Below are 27,169 nucleotides of genomic sequence, written 5' to 3' on the forward strand. Positions count from 1 at the left end.
TCTTTTTTTTGCCTCTTCTTTCTACGTAACTACAGCCTTTGCCTTTTGTACCACCATGTTGTGGTTTAACCCCAGCCAGCAACTAAGCACCACACACCACTATTACGGGTAATAGCTTAGTATTCCACTGAAAAGAAGATATTTCAATGTGGAATTTGAAGACCAGTGTTTTTAAAACTTAAAAATAAATAAATTAAACAGAATTCTGCCTCCAGGTTTCGTTTTCTCAGTTCTTCTTCCCAAAATAACCCTTAGGGACTCCTTGCTAGACCAGAGCATGCTCTGGAAGTTCTTCAGTGTTGTTTCTGCATTGGTCAGTTAAGGTAGATTCCCAACCATCCCTCAAGTCCTTTTCCACTAAGAAATAACATATGCAGAGAAAAAGCCATTCCCTACATCCATTGACCATGTGGCCATTCATCACCCACTCAGAGAATCTTTCTGTGATACAAGCTAATTAGCTCTTGAACTGCATGAAACTGCACTAAAATAACAGTATACAGAACGTGACCCTGTAGAGAATCAATGCAGAATAGTTAGATTGCTTCAAACTCTGCAGCCAGTGCTGATGCAAACTACAGTAAAAGTTTACTGTTAATATTAGTTCAATACAAGCTTACCAAGACCTTACATATATTTCAAGAATATGAGGTCTTCTTTCTTTCAGTATTAAGATGATATTTACAGCTGAAAAAGCTTGGCAAAGGAAGATAAAAAAATGAAGTAGAAACCTAAGCATCACTTTCATGGTTGCAGGGACACACCACGAGTTTAACAGCACAGGAATCTGGGGGAAATGACTCTCTCAGGCTCCACTCAGCATGCAAATGTAAGCATAGCTGCCAAAAGACAACTAAGGCGGGGGGAGGGGGGGGATGAAGCTATAACCTCATCGCACCAAGGACTAAACTTAAAAGCACAAAGGTCAGCTTGAACATCGTAGTATCACCAGGACACCAATATAAAGTGATGACCTAGAGACTGCAAAGTGTTACACAGAGGATAAGATAGGTATTTTTCTTCTAACATTACCAGGTGAGCAAAATGTTACCAAAACTAAACAAAATACCAGCTTTTCCCTCAAACTAAACTGTCGAGATTACATACTCTTAAAAGAAGAGCTAAGCTAGACTTTGTGGGGAAAAAAACCCACCATCTCCCTCCCCTTAGATTCTTACATTCATATTATTTTGCATTTTTCAAGTCCTCTTCCTTAGTAATTGACTGCAAATACATCTTTCAGTGGTGAAGAATAACTGAAGCTGAATTATTTTTTCAGTTTTCTATGAGTATCTTTAGCCACTTACCTCACCAGCAGAGCCATTTTCCACACGGAACCGTCCAGCTCTTTGAATGGCTCCATCAGCATCACTAGATATAAGCTATAAGAGAGTTTAAGATAGAGGTTCTAGTTCCAAAAATAGCCATATGATCAGCAATCAAAGCTTACTATGGTTTCTTCTTCTCCCAGGCATCATATGACTACCCACACAGAAGGGATCAGCACAGCTATTACTAATTTGACTACAGATTTGGAATGACCCAATTATAACTTGAAGGAAGCACGAGCGGGAGAGCCATTCACTCTTTTGGTAGATCCCAGTACTAATCAGAAATTCTCCTGTCTCAGAGTTTGGCTGCATCAACACACAGAATGCCTACAGAGGGACTTGTCCACTTTCCAGAAATTGCTCTTGAAGCTTGCTCCTTTCAAAACAATGGGTCTTACAGACAGGATGATTCTTGTCCTCTCAGCCTTGCTAAGCCTAAAACTCTACTACTTGGCAGTATTACTGGGACTAGTAGTCTTTAACTGCATTTTATTTATTGATGTTTTCAGGAGACAGCGAGCAGCAAGAATCTCCAAACATAATGTTCAGTGATCATACTGAACTACATACGGTACAGGAGATGTCCTGGTCTGCTTTCAGTATTAACATCAGAAAATATGGCTTGTTTCCAGCTGAAGACTTCAACAGTTTCATAAATACTCTGGAAAGACTGCCTGGTCTTTTTATAAGGGAATCCAGGGATTCCCAGAACACTGAAACTCTCTTTGCTGTTAAAAAAGCTCTCGAGAAGTCAGTAAAACATAGGATAACACAACAATCCTGATGCATTCAGCAACACTGCTTAGGATCCCTACAAGAGAAGAGCAGGAGAATGCTGCCGATGATATTGCATGTTACTCCTCTCAAAACATAAAAAATGAGATTGTCACATACCATACCAAACTTATGAAATGGGATCTGAACAACAATAATGCAATGGTATATCATTCCTTGCTTCCCTCTAGCAATCCATATTATTCCAGCATATTACTTTCTCCCTTTACTTGGTGGAAGAGTTATCACAACATTTTGAAGTTCTCTTTGCTCCTTGCTTTGAAGTGATCTGAGGCTATGTCAGGAATAAACTAACATGGCAAAAACTCCAACATATCCTGGTGCCTTGTATAAACTGTAAGAGAAATTATATGGACAACTGGTTGTATTACACCAGTGGGAAAGACATAGGAAAAATGTTTAGGGCAGAGACAAAATAACTGTGTTGTAATAAATAAAAGGTGGAAATAATTGAGCAATTGAGATGCTGCTGTGGAAAATATTAAGCAAGAAAGGTTCAATATTAAACATTTAGAAATTTGAAAGGGCAACAAGCACCTTTATATGTTTGTACTCCAAAAGATAAAAAACCCCACTTTCATAAAATACTAGCAGAATTTTAAGAAAATCAAGCAAAAGACCATTTGTGTGAGCTTACAGTGAATTACCAATAAATTTTTCTTTTTGAGGAAAAGAATCTAAGTACCAGTAACGAAGGAGCCTCTTAGCAGAAAGCAGTTCACTTGCTTTTTTGATTAAAACACCATATCTAATATGTGGAATTTATGGAAAGAAGAAAAAGATACCCGGTGTTCTTGCAATGCAACTTCCAGCAACTAAGCCACCAAATTACACACATATTAATAAATATGCTATCCAAGAACTTTAAATTACAACTATAGCTGGTAGAAAATTAGTGATTTCTTCCCACAGTAACAGAGCTGGAGTTCAGTTTCTTTACCCCTCCACACTTATGTTTTCCTATAGTAAGTTTATGTAATTTCATTATGGCCTTGTATACAGAGTGATGTTATTTTAACTGCTGATGTACTGCTATTTTCACAGCAGAGAAGAAATTTATATATGAGAAAAATGAAGTACCAACTTACCTTTGAATTTGAAGAAAAGGCAGAATAACTGACAGATTTTAGGGAACAGGTTTTGATATCCTTATTCTGACTAGTTCTTTTAATTTTAAACCCCCTCCCACTACTCTGAGGCACATAAAATCACATACACACATAAAAATAACATACGCACATATATATGTATACATAGGAGCACACACAGTTTTTAACTCGCATAATTGCAGGTACTTCATCAAATATTACCCTAATATTTAGCAGTCTTCAACTTATAAGAGGAAAAAAGGCTCAATTTCCATCTGGGAATAAACATAATATCTAAATAAGACTTCCTGTCCCGTTACGATGAAATATTCATAAATAAGGCAGCAAAAAAGATTTCCTAGCACAGGTCTCATGTATCTATTCTGAAGCCTCTTTTTATTACCCTATAACTTTCAAGTCAAGCTTAGAAAGCACATTTTCCAAACTAGATCCAATTTTTTATTTGGAAATGAAAAGGATTTGAGCTCTGCACTATAAGCTGCTAAAATCATAGGACAGGCTATGTAAACTTACAAGCTCCACAGATCCGTAATGCTTTCTGCTAAACTCTCCACGTCTGCAACCCAGATCTTCAGAGACAGAGCTGGAATAGAAACGCTTCATCAGTGTACACAAGTCAACTAGTCTTAGATCTTCTGTAACACTACACCCTGCCATTAACAATATAATTCCTGCTGAATAAGGTTCGCAGTGCATAAATTCATTACTACAGGGAACACTCCTTACAATGTGCACAATCTCTAACAGCCATTGCAGTCTGGCTTTCATATTACCCCCAAAGGAAAAGAAATGTCTACATCCTGAGTGGAAGCAAAAGCTATAATTAAATTAAATATTTAGTCACGATGTGATCAGAGTTCCAAAGCAGGTGGTGGCTTATAACCACATTTGAAATCGGCATTAAATCTAAGGGAAGAAAAACCTACAGTAACTTTAATGCCTCAAATAGGATAACTGTACTATGCTGAATAAGCTCACGCTTAGTATGTTGCTACTGTTTTTTTCAGGGTCTTTTTTTAGCCTACACACAAAGAGAAACTAAACAATTACTTTAATTCAAAAGCATAAGGAAAGAACAGCATTTCATAGGTTTCCCCCCACCTACCTTAACAAAGATAGAATTGTCAAGCAAGCAAAAGTATTCCTAGAACGCGAATACCTTGAATGCAAATCTACACGCATTATCACATACAATCTCATAATGCCATCATGTCACATTAAGCACATCCCTATGCGCTTCATGAGGTCAAAACAGATAGCAAGCACCTCCTCTAACTATAAACACTAAGCGTCCTGCCTTTGCAGTGGGGATATATATTACAAATACAAGCTAAATAAAGATTTAGATGCAAATTTAACATAAACCTTGATTAACCAGTCTGCACCAGGGCTAGCAGCTCAATCCCTCCATCATATTCCAAACTTACAGTTCACCCTTCAGTCTGCAGTAATGAAAATAGTCACTTAATTTTAATGGGGAAAAAACCAAACCAAACCAAACAAGAAGCCCTCCATCCAGCAATAAGTTATTAAATTTTCTGAGAATTATCAGTATTATAAATTGCAACGTTACATCGATAAACAGAAGAAATATCTAAATTTTAACGCAACACCCTCATACATGCTTCTTGACTGTAGGAGATACTGTGACACTGGACTCCAAAACATTTTAATTTTTAGACAGCTTTTCTATTTGTATTTATAAGTACTTAAAATTTATTAAATATGATTCATATTTTTGAGCCCTGTCCACTTGGATTCCATGTCTTTACCCAAGGAGAAGCAATACAAACAAGACATATCTAAAAGACATATTACCAAAATAATTCTAGTATTTGTTTCCAGTATGTAAATTATGCAGGAAGGATAAGAACATGACAAACGGTAATTTTAAATGACATGCACACTGAAGCAGGAATGTTAGCTGCTGCAACAGAGCTGCCTTTTTTACTTCATGTGAATAAAACCTTCAAATGACACTATTGCCTCTGGGAACGTATAGCCTGTACTTTCTCGGTCAGTTGCCTTTCAACCAGACCCCTGTCACACAAACACACCTATACTGCTTCCTAAGCAAAAATTACCGTATACAGTCAATTTGACCCCTGAAGGCAGTGAAGCCACAGTCCATTCTGACACCTATGGGGGCACATGCGTACATGCCAAAGCAGCAGTAATATGAGTGACTTGAGGAAAACTGCCTACAGGAACTGAGGTTAACCCACATTAGATGCAAGTTTTACGAGCTCCAAAACTATCACTCAGTTGGAAGTATTCTGACCGAAACACAAATACAATGATGTAAGCTTTCAGTGTGTGGTTGCCTGCACAATGAACTTATGTTTGACTAGGGACACTTATTAATCTTAACCTTCCTGAGAACCTGTGTGAAATACCTTCCAGGAAAACAGTAAGTTCCCATATCAGGAATCTGCACAGCAGAGATGGAAAAAGTCTGTGATACAAGAACACATTGGGCCTGGGTCCTGATCTAAGAGCCCTTGTCATCAAAGCAGCTACAATTTGATCTTACTTATGATCTGCTGTTTGTAGACATAAGTATTTCAGAACCTTACCGTACTTGAGATAAAAAAAAAATAAAAAAATGTTAAAGCCTGCAGTTGAAACAGCTTGCACTCTAATTGAATGTAACAACAATAACAACTCCTTTTCCCCCTCACAACTGAACAGAAGGTAGATGGAGACAAAATGAGATGAGAAACAATATTAAAACCTTAGAGGTACATAAATTACAAATGAGCCACAACACGAGTCAGTTCCAGTGAGTAAGGCTACTTCAGGTTGCTAACTGAAAAAAGCATGCCCTGAAGATGGACTTTTCAAAGGTTGCGGCAGTACATGTCTGTCTATCTTTTCACATTTGTGACACTGGAAATTTTCAGAGCCTTATCAACTGGACAAAGATGAAACAATCTTAATGGAGACCAACAGAAGAAACTGTTCTTAAGTCAGGAAGTCTGTGCATCCAGAAGGAGGTTCAAATCTTAAGCTGTCACACACCATGAGGACTTCATGTTCAGTACTTTTATACACCTACCACTACTGCTGTTGGACCTTTGAGTGAACCTTGCCATGCAACATACCACCATGCTGTTCCACAGAAGTTGTGATGCACCACAACACTTACAGCTCCTTCCGAGCCTGCAACACAGAGAAGATGGCCCAGAGTAGTGAAAAGACTGAATGTACCGGTGAGCTGCACATCTCAAATAATTTCAGTTATAGCTACCTTCTACTTTATGTGGTTTTGTAGCAATAATTGACATGCTCATTCAAAGTGTATTTGGACAGTCTCTTTTCACCCTACTCCTACATGCCATTTACAAGGAAATCATGTTTGGTTTACCTTTTATTGCAAATGCATCATCTTCTTACCATCATCAGAAGGGACATATAAAAAAACCCAAAAAACCTTTACTTCAGTATGGTTTGCAGTAAAGAAAAATTTTGAAGCTAATACTCATGAGTTCTCATCTTTTCCTTCTGAGGGAAACACACATAAATCTAGCTAACAAATTTTCTCTGCAGTTATTAAGACTGGGTAACATAAAAGTTTTTCAAGATTAGCATCTCTACAGACAAAAATAAAGACTTTCTTTTCCCCTCCAGGCAGAACAAAGAGTTCCCAAGTTGTTTTGTATGGACTGAAAGTGATCCTTTGCCTCTTTCCACATCTCAGAGAGAATTTGGAAAGTTCAGATAAAAACTAAAAAGTTGCATTTTGCATCATACGCAATTTTTAGAGTTCCTGCATTTTAAGGTACACATAAAATTTGGCAGATGCTTCACAGATGTCCTGGTTTCAGCTGGGATGGAGTTAATTTTCTTCTTAGCAGCTGGTACAGTGTGTTTTGGATTTAGTGTGAGAATAAGGTCGATAGCAACAACTAAAACATCAGTGTGTTAAGTAGTGCTTATCCTAAGTTAAGGATTTTTCAGTTTCCCATACCTTGCCAGCAAGCAGGTGTACAAGAAGCTGGGAGGGATCATGGCCAGGACAGTTGACCCGAACTAGCCAAAGGGATATTACATACCATAGAACTTCGTGCTCAGTATATAAACCTGGGGGGTGTTGGCTGGGTGGGGCAGATCACTGCTTGGGCATCAGTCAGGGGCTGGCGAGCAATTGCATTGTGCATCACTTGTCTTTCCTTGTTTTTTTTTTTCTCTTTTTTTTTTTTGTTATATTCCTTTTCATTACAATTACTATTAATATATTTTAAAATTATTTTTATTATTATTGTTATTGTTAGTATTATATTATATTTTATTTTACTTTAGTTATTAAATCATTCTTACCTCAACCCACAAGTTTTACTTTTTCTTTTTGATTCTTCTCCCCATCCCACTGGGAGCAGGGAGGAGTGAACGAGTGGCTGAGTGGTGCTTAGTTGCTGGCTGGGGTTAAACCATGACAATGGAACAAATGGAATGCCTCATTTGCAATGTATTTTAAGGCACTGTGGGTTTTCTATTTTTTTTTTTACTTTTACAGAAAGATCAGGTAATCATGGTAGCGCTAGCATTGTCTTTGCGTGCTACTTTTGTTCTACAAAATTCATTTTTGTGGCTAGGTGTTCTAGTTGCCCTAGAAACCGCTGTAAAAGCAATTCGATCAATGAACACTTGTCACCTTCAGTACTGGTGGCAGAATGTTATGGAAACAGCAGTCAAGAGATATTTTCCTGTCACTGAACTCCGAAATTCAGTCTTTGATCAAATGAGGAAATGTATGTAAGATGACAACTCAAGGAGTGGGTTAAAAAAAAAAATAAAAAAAATCTAACAACAGTTAATAGCACAATGAATAGCACAATAAATCTTTTCAAGTCTTGGGAAATCCAGGTCACTGTTTTGTGTCTCTGACATCTGGACAACCCCAAACACAAATATAATACAAATTAGAAAGTCACCACAAAGAGCATCTGGCCTACTGTGCTGTGAATGGAATCATCTCCACCTGGATAATTTTTAGAGACTTTCATCAGTCATGCAATAGCTCTACAAAGCAGGAGACAAAGCAAGCTGAGGTTTATAAAACTGAACTACTTTCTGCCTTGTGGCAAAGCCTGCTTCAAAATGCATGAGACTAGAAGAAAATGCCATCTCGTGAATTACCTGCATGATAAACCCAGGGAGTTATGAAGGCATTTTAGAACTATCTGCATACACACAAATTAAGTCCTATACCTTAATCTGGTGATATTTCAGCTGAGTGGAAGTCGAACTCTATCAGGAAAAGCATGCTGATATCCAAGCATATTAATGCTGCAGAGATAAAGTCAGCAGCTAACAAAAAGCTTTAAAAAATAAAATATGAAAAGAGCATTCAAAAACCAAACATTGTATAGCTAAGAAATGGACATAGGTATACAACACACAAATGTATTAATGTAACAAAATACAAGTTATCAAGTTAAAGGAGAACATGACATGAAAATCATTAATTTAGAAACACAAAAAGGCAAAATGTGTATTAAGGTATACACCTGGCAGCCCAGGTAAAAAGCCTGGAAAGTAATGTCCAAAACATGGTGGTAGAATTAAGAGCAGACCAGATACACTGGTCTGATCTTAATTAAGATCATTAAGATACTTCCCAACAACAACTACTGCAGTAACATTTCCCAGCCAGAGAGTCACAACAAAACAAAAGATGAAGTGAGGTGCAGAGTTAAGTTTGGGTTCTATCATACAAATCTTTTCTTACTCAACACGGAAAAGATGATTGTCTTCCACACTCTGCCAGGTGTACTCAACATTGCTTCTAGCAAAGTTCTGGAGGCCAAATAGCCCAAAGAAAGGTTCACCATGAAGACTCCCTCATGTCCATGAGAGAGAGGATGTTGAAGGAGACCATCTGATCCACAAACTTATGGTTTACCTGCATTTGCAAATACAAAGCTCTTCACAACTGGTGTGATGTCTGCAAAACCATATTGTCTATCACATGAATATATCCTCTATTCCAGATTCTCAGAAAAAAATTTTTGATCTAAACAATCCCAGAACAGTTATTAGATTTCTTTTTATTTTTTATTTTTTTTAGCATTTCCATAATGACAAGCCATAAAAGAGCTGCCTTTAGGAGGCACTCCAACATACTCCAACATTTCACATCTCATCAGCTTTGCTGGCCGCAGAATGACAGCGAGCAGGGCTGTTTCAGAGTTCTGTCATTGCATGATAGACACAATGATAAGCATGCAGACAGTAGCCAACAGCAGTATACATAAAATAACAAGGAGACAGCACTGTCACATTCTGCAAGGAAACTGGCAGAGGCTTCGCACCACTGTTCATCGGGTCTTGAGAGGAGTTACCATAATACCACAGCCAGCCTCCAGTGCAATCCCATGGTCACAGACACCTGTGGTGACACAGGTGAAAAAGAAAGACGTGATATCCATGTATGGCTTGTAAGGGGAACCCACAGGACTCCATTCCAGCCCAAATACCTAAGACCTATTCCAACTAAGGGTACAGAGATTCACATATGCAGCGAGACAGGGTATATTCATCAAATAATGCAGAGAACACCAAAAGCAAGCAAGTTTAATGGGAGAAATAATCTATTTTCTTAGCTCACACAATACAGACAGAAAACACAGACAAGCTCAGAAAAAGCATAAAGAACAGTTTGCGCCTGAAAGGTTTATGTTCCTATCCTCTCCACAAACTACCTTCCAATAATTTGAGGAAATACATTGTCTTACCACAAACACACCCTTTGGTATCAAAAGCATTTTTCCGACACCACTCTTGCTATTTAAAACACAGGAGTATATCCGAGGAAAAAGTTGATTAAAACAATAGTGTTTTAATACTAATATTCTTATCCATTTGCATCCCAATTCCAAGTACCTAAACCGTACCTAAACCATACCTAACTTTCAAACACACTGGCAGTCCTTTTAAAAATCAGAATTATACCCAATAGCTAATCTCTGCTTCTTCTCAGCCTAACTACTTCATAACACACTTCTACCTCATATCATACTTGTCACCTGCTTCATATCAAGTACTTAAAGGAGAATCTTACACCAACATAAATGCTACACAGACAATTGCATGAAAGGTAAGCATCTTAGCCTCAATTTATGCATAGGTAAGATTTACATTATCGCACTATTTGCATAAGCTCACATATTCCCTAATGAATTCTAGCCTACATAGCTTTTTGGCTCTCCATTCTTGGTTACCACCAAGATTTGTACTCATCAACTCTCTGACATATCACATCAGCTAAATTAAAACATATGCTGTGATTAACATTAGCTTTGCTTATTAATTTTCTTCATTGGATCACATCCTTCCTCAGTCCTAACCTGATCCACATCAGAAAAACACTGTTGGTCCAGTTATGCCAGTTTTAAAATAGTTTTCATCCTATTAAGATGAACTGCCAGCACTGAAATACTTAGGTTTACCAGTGGCTCGGACCCTTCTGGCTTAATAATTTAAAATTTACGTATATTGCAAAGTGTTTTAATACAAATGAGCCTTTATTCACATGAAAAACCCCCAGCTTATACACATTTGTACAGCACCCAGGGTATACTCCACCTCCCTCTTCCATTTGTTTGGGAACACGAGTGCTGTTGCGTAAATGTACAGTAATGAGGAAGGGAGAGAGGACCATTTTCCTCCCATTTCAACAGAAGCTTCTACAAACTTTAACAGTCCTGAAAGTCGAACAAAGAAGCAAGCTTAATCATATTTGCTGATCTAAACGTAGGAATGTATTTTTAGGATCCTAGTGTCAAATCACACGTTTTGTCTTTTAGGACTTTGACACTGGAAAGGCCTACTTGGGGGGCGGGGGGTAGTGGCAGAAGGGGGCGAGTTTGTGGATTGCACCTGTGCGATCACAAGGACGTAGCCTGCACGCCTCTTGGGCTCTCCATTCTCCTTACCACCTAGATCTCTACTGGCCGGTACGGGTTAACCTGTTTTCCCTGAAGAGGCAGGCGCAGGTGCAAGCGCCCTCAGCGATCGGGTAATTGCAGTTACCATCCCACCGGCATCTGCTTGCAGGAGCGTAAGGCTAAATAAGCTGCGAAATCGACCCTGGAGACGCTCGCCTGGCTCCGCCCGCGCCACCTGCAGCAGCCCCCGAGGGAGGCGGCCGCAGCGCCGGGACCCCCGCTGCTCCGCTGCCTGAGGGCCAGCCCCCCCTCCGCGCGGGAGCCTCCGGCGCCACCGCTCCGGCGGCCCCTCCAGCCCCCCGGGCGGTGGAAGCACAGCACGGCCTCTCCGCCACCGACAGCGCGGGCCCGCACCGCATCGCGCCGCGCCCCGCCCGAGCTCGACCCCCGCCTCCCCGGCGCCGGTACCGCTGAGTGAGGCCGAGGAAGCGGGTGGAGGCTGCCTCTGCGCTGCTCAGCTCCATGCGGGCGGCCAGCCGGAGGCCTCACCCCTCCGGCGTCGCTCCCGCGGCTCCGTCCCGCGCGGGAGAGGCGACGGGAGCTCCGCGCACACATCCCGCTACCCCGGCGCACGGTCGCCGCGCGCCCGCCCCGGCCCGCGAGCCACTCAGACGCCGCGCCGGCCGCCGCGCCGGCGCCAGGGCCCGCCGGGAGCTGTAGTCCCGGGCTGCGAGCGAGCGGCGCGGCCCGGCCCGGCCCGGCCCGTCCTTCGCAGCCGGGAGCAGAGCTCCGCGGGGCAGGGAAGCGAACGCGATCTGCGCCCCCCCGTAGCGAGGGGCCTTAGCGGGCACCGCCCCGAGGGGCAGGGCCCGCGGCAGCGCCCCTCGCAAACGCCGGCTCGGTAAACGCGAGAGGTAGGGAAGCTGGCTTACCGCGGAGTCGTCGCCTCGGAGCTGGTTGCTATTTAATAGGAGCAAACCCCTTTGCCAGCTCGCCATCCACCTTGCTGCCTGCTGCATTCTAGAAGTCAGGCTTAATGCTACTACTGTTGCATCAGTAAAGGCATATAACGTGTTTTCTTAACCTGCTCACCTACAGCTCGGAATCTTTAGAAGTGCAGGCGTCTCACAGACTGATAGCCTCTGTCATGTTCAATCACAACTGGCCAGCAAGGTGAAACCTTACCGGGGAAGCGATGACAGCTCAATTCAGTATTATTTCTTTAACAAAGTCAGAAAGTCAGACATCGCGTGGGCAGAGTCTTTCGCTTGCCAGCCTGCACCAGCCCACTTCATCGCAATTGAGTCTTCCAACAATCTCCACCTGTGTGACTTTAAAAGTCTAACACATAACAAAACAGCAGTGCTTTCAAGTGTGTGAAGTTCTTCCCTCTGTTTTCTCCTTTTGCACAGACATACACTATTGTTCTCTGCCTTTTCAGGAGGTAAACATACTTACTCTATGCTTGTCATGTGACATAAACCCTGGAGTGAGGTTTGAATCCCCACATTGGGAATCAAAGCATAGCAAGGTGACCAAAAGTATTTTGACTGTGTGAGGATTTATGTTAAAACTTTTCAGTAGTAGTTGAAACCAATATTACAATCAACTATTACGACTAAAGATGAACCAATGTCTTGCTAGAGTAACAACTTGTATCTTGGGTCATCATAACTTGGATGACTGTTTAGACAAATTTCTTCAGTAATTTCAATTGCTTGTATGTTTTGTAATGAACTGCACTGCATTACTGTGTATTATTAAATACTGCAGCCATCCATGTAGTAAACTGTAATGACTTACTACATGATGTGATTGTGTGTATATTCTTAACTTTCTTAACAACAATTATTACAAACTAGTAACTTCAGGTAATACACTAAAACTCTACTTTGAGGTCTGAATTTAATGACAAGCTTCCCTAGTGTTAAAAAGGCAGTTCAATTTCCAGAATTCATATCATTCTGGGTCTCTCTGCTTATTCTGTCAGCCACTAGAAGATGAAGAGTGACAGAAGAGGGCAAAGGACAACCATTATGCAGTAGAAGCCACCAAAGAGCAACTTTTAATTAATGCTGATCTGAGCTGGACGCAAGCTGGTGAGGTACTGGTGAGGAATTCCGTCAAGCATTAGCCTTGCCTTAAAGAATTCAGACAACATAGAATGCTAAAGCTTATTAGAATTAAGACCCATTTGGATCTTCTGTAAGCAAAGTTTCCGACATATTGAGACCTGGGGATAACTTCACAATGGAGTCCCTAGCAGCAATTCTGAGTGAGTCTGCACCCTCCACCAGTTACTCCTCCTTCTATGTCATAGCATCACCCTTGGCTGTCAGTTCTGCCATTGTGTTTGAGGAGCCACACTATCAGCTGCTCAATAAAGTAACTTGGGGTTAAAAAAAAAGAAAAAGAAAAAAAATCTTTCAAAAATGGTAGGGAGAGACTTTTTTTGGTTAACCAGGGAATTAACAGGATACAGCTGGATTGTGAGTTTAATGATAGATTGATTTGAGCAAACTACAAGCATGAATAAAGTAATAAAATGCATTTGGAACCCAGCATATTATTATTATGAACCTCATATCATCATGTAGGACCATCTACAAGTTACATATCCCACAGCTGCTCAGTTTGGCAGATGGCACCTCGGGTCCAAATCAAAAAATTGTACCCATACACCCAGCCTCTCACAAAAACTGGCTGTTATTCCTAGAGAAACGTTATCTCTGTCCACAGGCAGTTGATGGCCACATCTAAGTCTATAACATAATGCTCAATGAGCAAAATCTAAACATGTTTTGGGTTTGGTTTTTTTGGTTTTGGTTTTTTTTGGTTTTGTTTTTTTTTAGTTTTTACCCCTAATGCTAAAATACAGTGAGAATTCCATGCATGGGGCACTCTTGGAGTAACATCTCTTCATGCTTTCTTCTGCACACTGCCTTTTTCCTCATACAGATAACTGTAGCATTTCATAGTTCTTCCAGCTAGAAATAATGCCATCAAATTTAAATCAGAAACATTTAACAATTTTTGGAATAATCTTCCTTCATTATCTATATTATTGTGCTTTTACTCAGTGTTAAATGTATGGACATGGGTCAATCCTTTACAGTGTGTCCCCTGACAAATCCTCAAAGCTGACAGGAGATAGGAATCTGCACCTTAGCAACTATACCTTTGTTTTTAAAAATGAAATCTAAAACCCCCTATGTCTACAGGCAAGAAACTCCAAGAAGTTAACTGGTTATTTACTGCAAACAATGCTCTGTACTAGTTAACTGTATCACTAAATATTGTTTGTGGCTTTGAAGGATTATCTCCCATGCATGGAAAAGATCTTCCAGTTTTGGAAATCAATGGAAATAATTGATTTAGCCCAGTAAAATAACACACTGTAAAGAATATCTTATTTGTTTGTAGACTGCCTGTAATGAGCAGGCCCCTAATGCGCTCTAGCTCATTGTATCATATCTTAAATGTATAAACACAAATCCAACCATGTGCCACTTGAAAGTATATTTCAACTAATAACACCGTAAACTCAAAGCTGGCTGCTTATATATCAAGAAATACCCTAACGAGCATAAGCATGCATACCCAGTAAAATAACTTAAAAGGAACTTCTATACTAAAGAAACAAAAATCTTCACTGAAATACCAACAATAACCTCTTCTCAGTATTTTGCACTCAACCACAACTCTTCTTCTTTCTAAATATCTGGATTCCTTTACAAGATTGCCAAAAATAAGGCTGTTTTTCTCTTTTCCTTCAGAAGAACCTACTTCTGTGGAAATAATGAAACAGAAAGAACCTTCCACTTAAAGTACTTAATTTCCACTTTAATGCAGTTGTCATTTACCCCATTCCTCCTCCCTTCTGTGCACTAGCTATAAAAGAGAGTTACTATGAATACATGCATGCACTCAAACCTAAGTATTTGTTCTGTGGTGCCCCTCTGTCATCCTGAAGAATACCAACTTTTAAAACAACCACTCTTTCAAACAGCAAAGAAACATACCCTGCTTCTGCACAGATCTTAGCAATTGCAACAACAGCTTTTTCTCAGCCAATTTCTTTCTAAGTATGCCTCCTGAAATTAAAAGCCTGAAAAAGTTCTGGGCCTGTCTTATGCTGTACTAAAGTCTAACAGCATGCTAAAATTCCAGTCAGGGTGGAATGCAAGCACAGAGCCTCTAGATGAAAAAGAGCCACAAAAATTGAAGTTTGAAGTTTCGGGTTTTTTTTAAATATTTGAAAAAAAAAAGGCATTTCTGCAGTGTGCTATAATTTCAATGCTGCAATAAATCTTGAACACGATAAAAACCACAACATTCTTTACACAAAGGACTGCCTCCCTTACAACATGCTGTCAGCAATTCTCTTCCCATTTTCTCAAACAACAAGCACACAAAGATGGAAGTGAGAAAGGTAATAGCAAATTAAGAAAACAGAGTATCTAGAGAGGTATTCTGCAAATGCATTGGCTTGGATGCTGTCTAGCTAAAATTTGGGATTCCTGTTGGCAGCTTTTAGCAATGATGTACATTTCTAGTATTCTGTTGCAGGATGCAGCATGTCTCTGCAGTAAGAGGCTGGCAGAGACACAAATAGCAGAACTTCCTTAGCTTTATTTGTAATCACTGCTGATTCTATGTCAAGTTCCATACTTCCCTCAAAAGAAAAAAACCCACATAATATAGAAACATGAGTTTTATAAGCATATGTACTGAGAAACAGAGAGAGAATATTTAAAGAAAGGGACAGACAAAAAAGCCTACAGCCTATGAATTATAAGGAAGAAAGTCCGAGAAACAGAATTATGGGAATATTTAAGAAAAAGAAGTTATTCACTGGAAAAGATACGGGATGGTAATAAACCTGAAGGTTCATGAAAATCAACCTCTACTTTGTTTAATTTCCAGAATTACATCTCCCTTAATCTGCTTCCACCTTTATAATAGCATGGGTCATTCAAGTCCATTTGGTATGGATTATATAAAGACTGACAAAGAGCTCAATTCACCACACTTGTGATATCTGTACTGTCAGCCAAATAGGGCTATTCTTCTCTCAAAACAAGGACTCTTCATCATTCCTTTTGTTAAGGCATTGTAAAACAAGTTTACTTTCCAGCAAACTTCAGGACAGATGAGATCCTCAGCACCTTGCAGACAAGGAATATACTTTGAAAATGATTGCACACTCTTAGACAGGAATACAGCTGGTCTATTTCAGCCTGACAAGTAGCACTATAATTAAAATGGTTTGATAAGAGTTATTTTGAAATCTTATCTCCTCTACTTTCCCAAAAGACCACAAACTCACTTTTTGTCACACTTCAAAAGGATGAACTTTCCCTTTATAGCAAAACCATTTTGTAACTCTCCACTGGTGATGTCTCTCGTGTTCTTCTGAAGCATGCAGTACAAAGTACTTACAGGGCAAACAATGATCCAAAAAAGGAAGATATGTTTGATTTCCTTTTATTAGGCGAAATCAAAACCACTCATCTTTTTCAGAACTGGATAGCTACAAAAAAAAGACAAGTCTAGAAGCAAATTTCTCAAAAGCAGACTAAGCCACAAAAATTGAAGTTTGATGTTTGGGGTTTTTTTAAATGTTTGCAAAAGAAGTAATGAGGTCATGAAAACCCTGGGCACATATAGGACTAGAGTAAGATGGCTCAAATTCTACTTAAGTCCACATAGCCAGAATTTTCTACCATCTCATTATTTTTGAACCTTCAAATGTATTTAGCCAGTTAGGCACTTAGGTAGAATTCAGGCCACTCAAATCTCAACAAGGTGGTCTGCATTACCTTCCATCCAGACACAAACATTTCTGCTGCATAGCCAAACTTTATTCACCATTACTGCTTCCAAGCTTTCCCCTTCACACTGTGCATTCAATGGACCTGTGCAGACCTGCAGTGGCATGGGTTGGCCACTGCCTGGGCAAGTTTGAGATTCTACACTCAGTGTAGCATACCTGCCATCTCTGAAGGCTTTCACAAGGCCAAATTCCAGCTTGCTTACAAAACAACCATATAGAATGAGAGACAAAGTACTTCATGTAAGCTCTTAAACTAGCTATATATATATATTTATATATTTGCTTGGCAAAAAAAATGGACAAAGACTATAAAAATTACAATGATCAGTGCAGAGGAAGTAGGAAAATAATTTATGCTTAGTGAAAGATATTCCCAGAAAAACCTACAGTACAAGCAAGGCAAAGGACCCAGAAGGAACAGACCCTCAGCTGCTTCTTACTACCCTGCTGTGCACTGAACAGTTAACGGATTGTAAAGGTATAACAGAATTTTAGCCATCTGCAGAAAGTTTTCTGTGGAAAGTACACCTATTCAGTATGCCTGCAAGTAGCAGAAACTAGTCAGTTCCAAGACAGCCAAGCAGGTAGGACAGATTTGCTATGGAATGCTGCTCTCAAGTCAAGATGCCACACCACAATGACTTCCATTCACACTATGCGACTAAAATAGTGGGCTCACATGGTGACTTGCCTGCCACATGAAAAGCGATGGAATTCAAGACACATCTAGACAGCATTGTACTGAATACTGAGGAAAAGCCAGTCATTGCAGTTTGTGCACAGATGAAATAATAAAATAAAAATTTGACTTACAAGTAAGAAACTAGAAGTGACACAATTGCATTCTCTGAAGTGTAGTCAGCATCACATCTGACACCAAGCAGACAGGCAGAATCTCAGTGTGCAGTGAAAAATTTGGTATGTGAATGACAGGTCTGGCTTACTAGAAATAAAGGAAAAGTTCTTGCAATGACACAGCTGATGCAAAGAGGAGTGAAAATCGAAATAAAATCCAATAAAGCCAATAAATACCAAACCAGTATGCTCGCTGATAGGAAAAAAAAAACAACCAAGGGCAACTCCAACACAGGGCTAAAACTTCAATGAGTATTTTTAAGAAGGCTAATGCACAAAATGTGTAACTTAGGGAGAAAAACCCCATGACCATTAAACTGTATTTCTTCAGGGGAAAAAAAAAAAAGGTGTATTACATAGCTAGAACTAAAGTAAAGCATTGGAAACTTAGAATCATAGAATCATTTAGGTTGGAAAAGACCTTTAAGATCATCGAGTCAACAATGCCCACTAAACCAGGTCCTGAAGTGCCTTATCTACGCACTTTTTGAATACCTCCAGGGATGGTGACTCAACCACTTCCCTGGGCAGCCTGTTCCAATGCCTGACAACCCTTTCAGTAAAGAAATTTTTCCTAATATCCAATCTGAACCTCCCCTGGTGCAACTTGAGGCCATCTCCTCTCGTCCTATCTCCAGTTACCTGACAGAAGAGACCAGCACCCACCTCGCTACAACCTCCTTTCAGGTAGTTGTAGAGAGCGATGAGGTCTCCCCTCAGCCTCCTTTTCTCCAGACTAAACAACCCCCATTCCCTCAGCCACTCCTCATAAGACTTGTGCTCCAGGCCCCTCACCAACTCGGTTGCCCTTCTCTGGACATGCACCAGCACCTCAATGTCTTCCCTGTAGTGAGGGGCCCAAAACTGAACATAGTACTCAAGGTGTGACCTCACCGGTGCCGAGTACAGGGGAACAATCACTTCCCTGCTCCTGCTGGCCACACGATTTCTGATACAGGCCAGGATGCCGTTGGCCTTCTTGGCCACCTGGGCACACTGCTGGCTCATATTCAGCCGGCTGTCAACCAGCACCCCCAGGTCTTTCTCTGCCGGGCAGCTTTCCAGCCACTCTTCCCCAAGCCTGTAGTGCTGCATGGGGTTGCTGTGACCAAGTGCAGGACCCGGCACTTGGCCTTGTTGAACCTCATACAATTGGCCTCGGCCCATCGATCCAGCCTGTCCAGATCCCTCTGTAGAGCCTTCCTACCCTCGAGCAGATCAACCCTCCCTCCCAACTTGGTGTCATCCGCAAACTTACTGAGGGTGCACTCAATCCCCTTATCCAGATCATTAATAAAGATATTAAACAGAACCAGCCCCAAAACAGAACCCTAGGGAACACCACTTGTGACCAGCCGCCAACTGGATTTAACTCCATTCACCACAACCCTCTGGGCTTGTCCATCCAGCCATTTTTTTACCCAGCAAAGAGGACACTTGTCTAAGCCATGAGCCGCCAGCTTCTCAAGATTGACTGAACTCTAGCTATTTTTGCAGGTAACTGTTTGAGCCAGCCACTTCCATAAAAACAATTATTCTCAGTAATTAAAATATTTTAAATACCTCAGCAAAGCAGTGGATCAAGAAAAAAACCCAAACCCAGTCTTTAAGAAAACAGTAGAACGCCTTGCTTTTTTAAAAATTCTGAATTTCCCAAATGGAACAATTAATCTGTACAGTTCTTAGTACAGTTCTGAGTGATTTTTAAGTCAAAGGACAAGAATTTCTTTTCCCATAGGCAATACTTTCTTATGTCTCTGAGAATACACGCGCATGCCTACCTGTACATACACACAAGCACATAAGCACAACTGAATATATATATAGAACACAGATGTCAACAAAAGAAAATGTAGCCTTATCAAGGTTTGGAGGTTCACCCAGACCTCATTCGACAGAGTTCTCCAGAGACCTTCTGTTTGGTGGTTTATTTAAGGCCAATCTCTGATGGCGTCTGCTCTCTTTTCTCATGTTTCCGGGTCAACATCGGGTCGGGCAGGCCGCTGCCAAAGGACGAGGAGAACGTGCGCCTCGTCTGCCCCTCCCAGGCTGGCGGCTTCGGCACCCGCCGGCCTCGCTGCCCCTCAGGAAGCCCAGCTGAGGGGCAGCCCGGCACCGCCACGCCCGCGGCCCGCCCGCGCTCCCGGAGCGGCGCTGGCTCCGAGCGCCTACCCCGCCGGCCGAGCGCCCGCTGCTCTCGGACGCTCCCGAGCCAGGTAGTTACCAGAGGACGCTCAGAGGCGCCGGGCACCAGCAGCAGCTGGCCGTGAGGCTGCCCGGCGCACCTGAGAAGGGCATCGGGACGCTCTCCCGCCGCGGCGCCCCCCCGCTCCCGTCGGTTTCGGCGCTGCCCTGCTGACGCGGACCAGGCGAGCGCGCGGCGGCTGGGGGTGCGCTGCGACTCTCCCGCCCCCTCGCCCCCTCCGCCGCAGCGCGGCACGTCGGCAGCCGGGGGCCGCCGGCAGCGGACCAGGGCGCAGGCCGCGGAGCCCCGGCCCGGGCCGTTCGCCGGGTCCTAGAGCCCGCGGGTCCACGGCGCCGGCGGCGGGGAGGGCGCGGCATTGTCTGTGAGACAGCCCGAGGGAGCGAAGCGAAGCTCCGGTTCTGTCATTGTCCTGGCCGGGGTCAGTTTCCCATTAGCTCAGTCGCTTCGGTCTGGAGATCTTGGAGGCCGTGGGCTTTATCCTGTCTTGGCTGGACACTGCTTTCTGGGTGGTCTGAAGGTCTGACCGCAAATACCGGATGCTGTGGCAGTACGTGCCAGCGTTCGCTATGGGGGAGGGACTAGGCGCTCCGCTTAGTGCAGAAGCATAAATGGAGTAGGGGTGACAGAGGGCTGGGGAAGTGGCACTGGGTGGGCAGTCTTCCTAGCTCTCCTATGGATGAGAGGCACACTTCTGGTGACAGTGCACTAAACGGGTAGCACTCGGGCACAGTGACAGATGGCCCCCTGGCTCTCCTCCTGGTTGTGGCAAGAGAGGGTGGGCAGGTGAGAGATGACTGCTGCTTCCTCCTTTCTGTGTTGGGTGTGTGCATTTTCATGCCAAGTCAGAGAAACATTTCGAGCATTGCAGTCTCAGTCTGTGCTGCAATTTCTCCAAGTACCACCATCTACTAGAGGCTGGAGTTAGCTGGGTACCTAAGCGAGCCTGATGGTCCTTGAGGGCTATGTGACATCCCGGTAATGAAATGGAGGTGGAGGAGGTGACCAAAACAGTGTAGAGTAGATCTTAATTGTGAGAACAATGACAAGCCTCAGAGTAGGGGATGGTTCTGGGAGGGCTGTGCAGTTGCCTGGCCGCTCGGTAACTGTTCTTGCCTTTTGCAGGTTCTGACATATAGCCTGGCAGTTGAAGGACTGTCACAGTTGGGAGCTCTGTAGAGAGAGATCTGCGGCCAGCCACAGAGGACAAGCTCAGACTTGCACCCTTGGCACAGCTAAGTCCTGCAGCTATGTTGCACGTGAGGGAGGCTGGACGGGTGGAAGGTGGTTGTGTCCTAGTTGGGGATGGGGAATGTGTGACAGTCTGCGTGCTGCTGGGTGGAAGGAGCTGGAGTGGGCAGGGTTTGAGACTGAAGCTGAGTGTGGGTACTGAGCAGGACCCAGGTTTGCTGAGCAGTGGCAATTTGAGTGATGTGTCAAGTGGTTAAGTAGCTTGAACTACAAATGTTCAGAATGTGGGTAACAGGCTAAAAAAAATTACTATTTTACATCATAAATATTTCCCCAGCTGCGGTATTTTACCTTTGTTCTGTGAGGCATTTCTGGTTAGTCTTTAGGGTGGGATTTACTGGCCAGAGGCAACTGTTTTAGAAGTGCTGTTAGTGACTGCAGGAAGAATATTACTAGTTGTCACAAATGCTTCTCTCTTAGCAGGTTCTGCTTTCCTAGTTGCTTAAGAAAAGGCTAGTTGCTTGTAATAAACATCACTGGCTCTGGATGTTTGCCTGTGGAGCTGAGAGTACCCCCAAAAATTATGTTAATTGTCCCTAATGTGGATGAATTAGTGCTTACAGTGTTGCAGGTAGGTTCAATGGAAGTACATTCTCATGTGGGTCTGCTGGTTCTCCTGCAGGGAAACTTTTAAAGCTGTGGGCGAAAATTCCTCAGGTTCTATTTGCTGTTTTCCTGCTCATACGTGCTTTGGTGTTTCTTACTTAAAACTGAGGATTCAGAGTCTTTCACTTATGGTTTATTTTTTAGAGTTTGTAGCTGAGGATTGCTTACTCAGGGGTTGTAGTTTACTTTGTGAGCGTCAGTATTTGTCAGGTTTTAGAGTTTACTCATTTTCTGATCAGGCATGAGGATTTAAAATCTATCATTATCCATAAACTTCAAATCCGCAACAACCATTTTGGTTCCAAGATTTGAAGTTTATAACTTAGATTCAGGATTGATGACTTACAAAAATGGAACTGTCTAAATCCTAAAATAATAAACTGTAAGCCCTAAACACTAGGCTGTGAACTCTTCTGTGAGGTTTGTAATCTTCTCCTGTGCCAACCAGGGTTCAGCTCTGTGCTCTCATCCAGGGTCTGGATTTGATATGCTGCAGTCACCTCACAAAATCGGACTGCTAAGGTAATGAGCGAGCTGAGAGCTGTGAAAATGTCTTGTGGGGTTTTATTCTAGAGGTAGGGCAGAGTACAGACAGGTGAAATCAGGGCTTTTCCTCTCAAATACCAGAGCTGAATCCTATCCCTGAAGGAAGAAGTGGGTGGGTTTGACAGTTACTTAAGTTTCTTGCCTTGTCAAGGGCAGGAGCAGGATGCGATCCTTCCCTACTGGACTGATGAACAATGGTCCAGCAATGGCTCCTCAGGTGTCACAGGGGAAGGGGGAGCGTGCTGGCACTGAGCTGTGTGATACACTCACTCCCGGGTGTCATTTATGTGCATTCATTAATGAATGATTGCTTTATTCTTTCAACTCTTGTCCATATGACAGAGCTGCTACAGAAGCGACCCGGTAGACATACTGACAAAGAAAGATATCTCCCCGAGATGTCTCTGATAAGCTGAGCCAAAACCTTCTTGATGGGGCGTAGTCAGCAGGACAAAAATACTTTGATGGGTGTTGGACAAAGAAACTGTGATAACGAGCTGCCCTTCCAGGAAAACAGGATTTGGCAACAATTACACTAGGAACCAATGTCCTACACCCACTTATGTATCCACACCAAAAAGGTATAAAAAATAACTCACTACCTACCCAAAATGAGCTTCTCTGCCAGAGCTTCCTTGCATGAGATCATCTGGACAAACTGGACCCTTGCCAGGGACACGTGGCTGCCTCCAGACTCCACGATGCAGATTGTCTTTGAAGTGAGGCTTTTCCGTCATCGATTAGCCTCACTCCTGGAAGCTGTTTGGCAAGCGTCGTACTGGTAAAATCTCACATAATGTATTTATAGGCATGCACACAGGTAAAGCTTTATAAATATATGCTTGCTTCACTAGTTGGAATTCTGTAATATCTTGTAATATACATATATTTGCTTTACTCTTGTAATACATATACTTGCTTTCCTAGTGGTAATTTTGTAGTGACTTGTAATGTGTGTATATATACACTATATATACTACTTTTATATATATATATTTGTTTTTAATAATAGTAATTTTGTAGTAATTTGTAATAAAGAAATTCTCAGAAACCCAGACCTCCACGTCCTTGTATATTGTGGAATTCTGAGAACTCCACAGTCATGATCTTTACATGCCTGCGGGTCAGGTAACCCTCATGGGTCATGACTGTGACCACTATACCATGTCCCTTTCTGTTCAGTAAAAAGTGCCTCAACACAGTGCTCCAGGGAGGAGGTTATACATCGTGTCTGAGAGGCTAGGGACTGCTCCCAAGGGCTCTTGGACCTCTTTAAGGTTCCTCAACGTTCCAGGACAACCCCAGTGCTGTTCACAGGGCTGCAGGGGATTTTTCTCACAGTGCCATCAACGCTCAGCTGTTAGAAATGGCTTGCATCATCCTGGAGGCAGCTGGGGCTCCTCAGTGCTGTGTGAGGGCCTGAGGCTGCCCCTGGATTTGCCATTAGTATCCTGAGATGTTCCTGGTGTGTGTGCTGGCAGGGGTGGCAGATGGAGTTTCCATGATGATGGCTGACCTCCCATTGGCCCTGCTGAGGCCCACTACATGCATTAGGAGCACTTTGGTGCATACCGAGGCCCTCCATTTGCTCTCTCCCAATCCCAGAGTCATCTATTTGCCCCACCACTGCATTTTTTCCCCTTTTGTTGCACTGCTAGGGTCTCCATTTGTTCTCTTGTCCACTTACTACTTCCTCTCATTTTCATACTCCAGGGTGCTCTCTTTAGCTTTCAGCAAGCTGTTCTTGGCAGCTGGCACCCACCTCTGCTGCCCCATCAGGCCCAGTTTTCCAATGGAGATAGTGGTGATGGCCCCCATGTTCCTGATGGGCTGCAGCTGTGAATCAAGGTGCTGGTGGGCCAGGCTGCAACTGGGGGCAGACGAGTGTGTGCTGTGTTGCCCATGGAGGGCAGTTGCATGTCAGGGAGTCACTGAATATCAACAGTTGGCACCAGAACTATGGCTGCAACTGCAGAGTAGGTGAAGCATGGGTGGTTGTTTCATGCTTGGGCTGCGGGTCCTGTGATAGAAACAGTGGGGGGCCCAGCAGGCAAGGGGCAAAGGGGGAGATGGCCTGGGGCAGTGCAGGAGGCAGCAGTACTGGGGCTGCAGGTGGCAGGGAGGGTGCACGGTGGCAATGAGGGTCTGCAATCATAGTGAGGCCACACCGAAGCTGTGCGAAGGTGCTGGGGCTGTACCAGAGGCAGCCAGTGGGGAGCTTACTGAGGAGTTAGAGTAGTCCTGGCTGAGTTAGACACGGGGTCAGGTCAGGGCTGTGTCAAAGCAGAGGGTCAGGGAAGGAGGGGATTGGAGCAGTTCAGGGCTGTTCTGGAAGCACAGCACAGTGCCAGAGAGCAGTAGGTGTGTATGTGGTGATGATGAAGCTCAGGCACTGTTGGGCAATGGGCCAGCGTTGGGCATCACAGAGCAACACTCTGTGTTCTGTAGGGGCTTCCAGGTCTGGACACCAGGAGAAACAACCTCTGTGTAGGGTTACACCTCACACAGCAGTATGCACTGCAGCACACCAAGAGTTCTAGTCCTCCGGCACCAGGATTCCAGCCTGCCATATTGTTCTGTACTGGGCAGAGCTTCCAGTTGTCCATGTTGTTCTACGCAGCACGCCAGGAGATGAAGTCTTCTGGCGCTAGAATTCCAGTCAGCCACTTTGTTCTGCGCAGCCTGCCAGGATATTGCCCCAGAGCCTTCTGAATTATCAATTTTGATAACAACATTGCCATTGCATTTAATGAGCTAGTTTCTTGCATAGTTGTCCTGGGTTCAGCTGGGATAGAGTTAATTTTTTACAGGAATCTGGGAGGTAGGGGGGGCATAGCCAGGGCAGCTGACCTGAAACTAGCCAAGGAGCTATTCCATACCATGTTACATCATGCTCAGTATATAAATGGGGAGCGGGCCGGGGGTGCGCGCTCAGCTTTCGGTGGGGGAAGTGGTGGAGCATCGGGTTCTGGGTGGTGAGCAGTTGCACTGTGCATCACTCTTTTTGTATACTCTTTCATTAGTACCGTTGTTGTTGTTGTTGTAACTTTTTTTTTTGTGTTGTCCCAGTAAACTGCCTTTATCTCAACCCTCGAGGTTCCAGGTTTTTTTCTTTTCTCTCCTCCGTCTCCTCCTTATCCCACTGGAGCGGGGCGGGAGGAGTGAGTGAGCGGCTGAGTGGTCCTTTGTTACCGGCTGGGCTGAAACCACGACAATAGTTTAGAAGGACATCTATCACTTTCTATCTACACCCCAGACAAATTAAGTTTAATTCCCGACCCAGTCACACTGCTGATGCAATAGGTGTAGCTGTAGTACAGGAGCAGGTAGTGTCATTTCCTGGGGGCGTTACTTTCTCTGTTCAGGGTCTCATTTGCTGTAAATTTAAGGCAGGTGAGAACGCTCCTGCTGCTCCTCCAGCTGACTTTATAACTTCTGGTGGTTTGCCCTTCCCCTTTCCCAGTGATTGTGCTAAGGGTGGGGGGCGGAGGCTCGGGGTATTTCAGCCACAGCCTCTGCTGAGGGAGCTCATTGTGCTCCTGGGTTCCTGTTCTTCTTGTTCTTCTTGGCAGCCTTTTAAAAATTTTTATTAAGTAAAAAAATAAAAACTTTAATACCACAGCAGAAGTAATTTTATAGTGCATCTTTTGAAGTTGCTATTGTAAAAATGTATTGTAAAACTTTGATGTTGGTATTGTAAAATTTAAATTTAAAACAAAACAGCAGTACCTGATGGCTCAGTCTCTGGGAGTAAAAAGCTGTAAGGTAAAGTTAAAAAATTTACTCCCAGAGCAGAAGCCATTTTCTACTGCAACTTCGCAGTATTGCAGTGCTTTAACTTTAAAATTTACAGTACTGCTGTGCTTAATGAGGTCAAAGGCAAGGGGCTGGAGGTCAAAGGTCATGGGGCTCTGAGACCATAGTTCACCAGGCTCAGGGGTAAAAACTGGGGTCAGGGGTCAAAGCAAACTGCGGTCAAAGGTCACCAGAGTCAGGGGGACAAAAGTAATCAGGGCCAGGGGGTCAAAGCTCACGGGGTCAGGGGTAAAAAGTCAATGGGTTCAAAGGTCACCAGATCAGAGGTCACAGGTCACCGGGCCAGGGATCAAAGGTCACCGGGTCAAAGGTTAGTTTGAAGGGCTAAGGTTAGGGTGAGGGTTATGGTGGGGTTAGGGTTAGGATTAGGGTTAGGGTACGACTTAGGGCTAGGGTTAAGGCTAGATTTAGGGTTAGGGTTTAGGGTTACGGTTAGGGGTTAGGGTTAGGGTTACGGTTAGGGGTTAGGATTAGGGTTAGGGTACGACTTAGGGCTAGGGTTAGGGTTAGGGTTTAGGGTTATGGTTAGGGTTGGGGGTTAAGGGTTAGGGGTTAGGCTTAGGGTTAGGGTTACGGTTAGGGTTAGGGGTTAGGGTTAGGGCTAAGGTTAGGGTTAGGGTTGGGGATAGGGCAAGGGTTACGGTAAGGGTTAGGGTAAGAGTTAGGGTTAGGGTTAGGTTAGGGTTAGGGTTAGGAGTTAGGGTTAGGGTTTGTATTAGGTTAGTTTTAAGGGCGAAGGTTAGGCTTAGGGTTAAGTTTGGGTTAGGGTTAGGATTAGGGTTAGGGTACGACTTAGGGCTAGGGTTAGGGTTATGGTTTAGGGTTATGGTTAGGGTTAGGGGTTAGGGGTTAGGCTTAGGGTTAGCGTTACGGTTAGGGGTTAGGGGTTAGGGTTAGGGCTAAGGTTAGGGTTAGGGTTAGGGTTAGGGCTA

At 43.2% G+C, this 27,169-nt stretch overlaps 1 protein-coding gene and 1 long non-coding RNA gene across 3 annotated transcripts in view; one reads left to right on the forward strand and one right to left on the reverse strand.

The window, feature by feature from the left end:
- The window catches only part of GARNL3 (GTPase activating Rap/RanGAP domain like 3), a 49,356-nt gene extending 37,473 nt beyond the window's left edge, over positions 1-11,883 (reverse strand). For both annotated transcript variants that reach the window (XM_075054775.1, XM_075054774.1), the window contains exons 1-3: positions 11,593-11,883; positions 3,749-3,818; positions 1,308-1,382 (exon numbers count right to left, since the gene is read on the reverse strand). In XM_075054775.1, coding sequence (XP_074910876.1) covers positions 1,308-1,382; positions 3,749-3,818; positions 11,593-11,648 — 201 coding nt within the window. In that variant the 5' untranslated portion in view covers positions 11,649-11,883. The remainder of the gene's footprint in view (positions 1-1,307; positions 1,383-3,748; positions 3,819-11,592) is intronic.
- Positions 11,884-19,549: 7,666 nt separating this feature from the next.
- On the forward strand, positions 19,550-23,470 carry LOC142043530 (uncharacterized). Its single transcript, XR_012654064.1, has 3 exons — positions 19,550-20,031; positions 21,144-21,840; positions 22,764-23,470. It is a non-coding gene; the product is annotated as an uncharacterized LOC142043530 (long non-coding RNA).
- The last annotated feature ends 3,699 nt before the right edge of the window (positions 23,471-27,169 follow it).

The sequence above is a fragment of the Buteo buteo genome, chromosome 23 (genome assembly GCF_964188355.1).
Source record: "Buteo buteo chromosome 23, bButBut1.hap1.1, whole genome shotgun sequence".
NCBI classification, from domain to species: Eukaryota; Metazoa; Chordata; class Aves; order Accipitriformes; family Accipitridae; genus Buteo; species Buteo buteo.